The 3,631-nt window shown below is 26.7% G+C and overlaps 1 protein-coding gene across 1 annotated transcript in view; it reads left to right on the top strand.

Moving 5' to 3' along the window:
* Nucleotides 1–1,293, top strand: part of LOC108572441 (TATA box-binding protein-like protein 1) — a 2,891-nt gene extending 1,598 nt beyond the window's left edge. The window contains exons 3-5 of the mRNA XM_017934679.1: nucleotides 431–681; nucleotides 829–923; nucleotides 1,052–1,293. Coding sequence (XP_017790168.1) covers nucleotides 431–681; nucleotides 829–923; nucleotides 1,052–1,293 — 588 coding nt within the window. The remainder of the gene's footprint in view (nucleotides 1–430; nucleotides 682–828; nucleotides 924–1,051) is intronic.
* Nucleotides 1,294–3,631: the final 2,338 nt, after the last annotated feature.

The raw sequence follows: 3,631 nt of genomic DNA on the forward strand, positions 1-3,631 counted from the left end.
ATACTTTTATTTTCTAAATTTTTTTGAATAGTGATGGAGTATTATAATTGATTGTTTAATAAAAGGGTACAATTCTTGATTCTATCCTATTCCTAGATCATTTGAGGTACTTTGGTACATCATAATGATTAAAATTTATGGATTTGTTATGTTATAACAATTGTAACTTAAATATGATATTAATTTGTACTTGAAAATATAGATAAATATTATTACACACAAAACTAAGGCATTGAAAAATTGAAAATATTGTAGTTTATTTTTAGGTTGTTAACACTTCTAATTCAATTTTGAAGTTAATACATGCTTATGCATTTTAAACTTTTTGTTGTATAGAAACATAGAAATTTTGAATTAAGAAAGTTTATTTTTAATAAACATTATATAGTATTTATAAACAGTGTTCTTAATATATTTATACATGTTATAGATGATAACTATGAAATTAAGGAGACCTTATACTACTGCTTCTATATGGTCTTCTGGTAAAGTAACATGCACTGGTGCAACTAGTGAAGTTCAAGCAAAAGTTGCAGCACGCCGCTTTGCCCGCTCACTTCAAAAACTTGGATTTAAAGTACGATTTAACAATTATAGAGTGGTTAATGTTCTGGGTACATGTTGTATGCCATTTGCAATCAAGATAACATCATTTTCATCATGTCACAAAGAAAATGCAGAGTAAGTATGGAAAGTAGAACATACATATGTAGTATGTGTTTGCATAATAAATATTGTATCAATATTAACATTAACATCAATGTTAGAGATGATTTTATTTTATATTTTCTTATATTATGCTACTGATACACTGTTCATGTCATTTAGTTATGAACCAGAATTACATCCTGGTGTTACATATAAATTAAAAGAACCAAAAGCTACATTGAAAATATTTTCTACTGGAAGCGTCACAGTAACAGGTTTGTAATACTATTAAGTTTAAAGCTTCTTCAGTCTTAAAAATAAAAAATCTTGTTTATTGCATTGAATATGCACTTGTTTATTAATAAAACATTTTGTTTATTAAATATATAAATAACTATTGCAGCTCCCAATGTTGCTGCTGTCCAAGCAGCAATTGAATATATTTATCCACTAGTCTATGAGTTCCGTAAGGAGAGAACAGCAGAAGATGAACTTGCCTTAACAACGAAGAAGCGTAGATTGGGAATGAGTAAAAGAAATCGTGAAGAGTTCCTACATGATCCAGATTATATGTACGATACCATGTTTTCTGAGGAGGAGGAGGAGGAGGAAGAAGAGGGTGAGAGTGATGCCAGTTGGGACTGAGCTGTTTCCTTTGCTGCTCTTCTGTTAATTGTGAAACTGTTACTCTTATATCTTGTTCTTGAAAAAATAGATACATACTGCTTTGTGTACAAAAGTGTTATCATAAAGAGTGAAGTGAAGCATTCAATTTCTCTTAGTGAAAAGACAATGTGTGAGTGCTAAAGACAAATATGCACATTCAAGTGCTTTAATTATGATTATCTTAATATTGAATCAATTGAACTGAATTTCATTATCAAAACAATATCGTCATAACTTACTTTCATTAATGATATACATACGTACATAGATACATTCATATGTGTATATCTATGCATGCATGTATCTATGTACATATAAATGTTAGACATAAAAACAATGTTATATACATATTCATTTTATTCAGCAAACAATTTTTCAACATTCGTTTGAAGTTTTTCATCTCTTCCTTTCATTTCTTTTCTTTTGGCAGAACTTAGTATATTTAAGTAACTAAGAACAGTTCTAAAAAGAACTTGTTTGTAACCATGCTCTTTTACAATTTAGATAATGAAGTGATACATGCTTTTTAAGTTCTCATTATATATTGGCAGATTATGTACTGAAGTATTTTGGCAGTAGTGAAAAGCATGTACATTTTTGCTATCTTTTATTTTATTTTCTACTCATAGGTATAATCTATTTTTGCTTAATTAACATACTGTGCCAAAGATGGATGTTCAAAATTTTAGGTAAACTGATCAAAGTGACATCTAAGATGCTGAAAATTTTGTTTTATTACTACAATTAATTTTTCTATTGCAATGATATGTTACAGTGGATATGATAGTATTTTAGAATAATGTTTTTTAGTAAATAACAAAGTGTTATTTATGACTCAGTGCATTAATTTTAAAATTGTGTCGAACAAGTTTATTTTTTGGCAAATGAATTAAAAATTTGCAAATTAGGAGAAAGTTTCTTTTAAAAAGCATATAAGTAATTAAAAATTCAATGTTTCTTTCATTTAATATTATGTTTCATGTCTATTTGCACTGTCAAATATTCTTACTGTAAACGTTTGTGAGCTATTTTTAACAGTCACAATAGGAAACACTATGTAAAACGAATATTAATTTTAATTATTAATTGTATGAAAATTACACAGGACTGATTGTAATGTCCTAAGATTTGGTTCCATTATTTATAGTTACAATTTTATATAGATTAGCTTCGAAAACGAATTTTAATTTGGAGTAATTTGTCAGCTAAATCTTTCGTTTCTGTTATTACAAAATATACTTGAAATGAAACATAAATTGTAATAGAATGAAATGTTTCATTTTATTTTTTGAGAATTACAGCAAAGGTTTAAGAAATAGAGTAGATTATAACATACTGCGTATCATTTCTTATATTAATCATCAACATGTAAGATCTTACTCATTTATTTATTTGTCACTTGCAGTATCCTCATGACGATAAGTGCATTTGAATTATGTCATTATCATTACTGTCCTATATCATAGTTTGAGGAACAATAAATATAATATTTATGCTCTGGAATATTCAACAATTAAAGTTCAATACACTTTAAATACGAGAAGCTTGACTGATACAGGCTATTTTCAAATTCTGTTTGATAATAAAAATTGTGAGTAAATATGAAGCAAAATTTTATACAAGTGACATAATGTAAGAAAAAAATGTTCTTCGACTACTTCTTAATTATTTAAGTACAGTAGTATGGACTTTACATAAGATATACTGTAAATAAATCAGGTTATCCAGACATACTAGTACGCAATCAGTTGTATACTTTTCAAAGATTAGTAAGCAAAATGCGTACTTTGTAATTGTTACTAAATCATATACACTATTAATGATCTTCTTTCTTATCATAAGTATGTGTGTGTGAAAAAAATATTGGCAATACTTTTCAATATTCTAATGAAAATCTGTCTGTACCTCGTGCCATACAAAATGCTATTCGTACACTACACTTAGTTCAATTTTTATAATTTTTCATAATTTATCGATTATATACTAACAAATTTTTTTATAAAAAAGCTATAGTCACTGCCTACTTTAGTATATCCAATGCAAAAACTAGACACAAATTTCATTAACATCATCACAAATAATGATATCTGACGCTGTTTATTTACCATATGTGTTAAATATAACCATATAGAGATGAAAATTATTCAAAAATGGTACTAATGTCAGAATTACTGCGTAATTTATCTTTATTCAAATATACTTATTGTGTACATTTGATTTTCATAATTTTTTTAATAGAACTTAAAAGTATGTAATATGTAAAATGTAATATACTTTTGTATCTCAAATTAAAATTTCAATTGAAATATTATTGCTT

This window comes from Habropoda laboriosa, unplaced genomic scaffold (genome assembly GCF_001263275.1).
Source record: "Habropoda laboriosa isolate 0110345459 unplaced genomic scaffold, ASM126327v1 scaffold65, whole genome shotgun sequence".
Classification (NCBI taxonomy): domain Eukaryota; kingdom Metazoa; phylum Arthropoda; class Insecta; order Hymenoptera; family Apidae; genus Habropoda; species Habropoda laboriosa.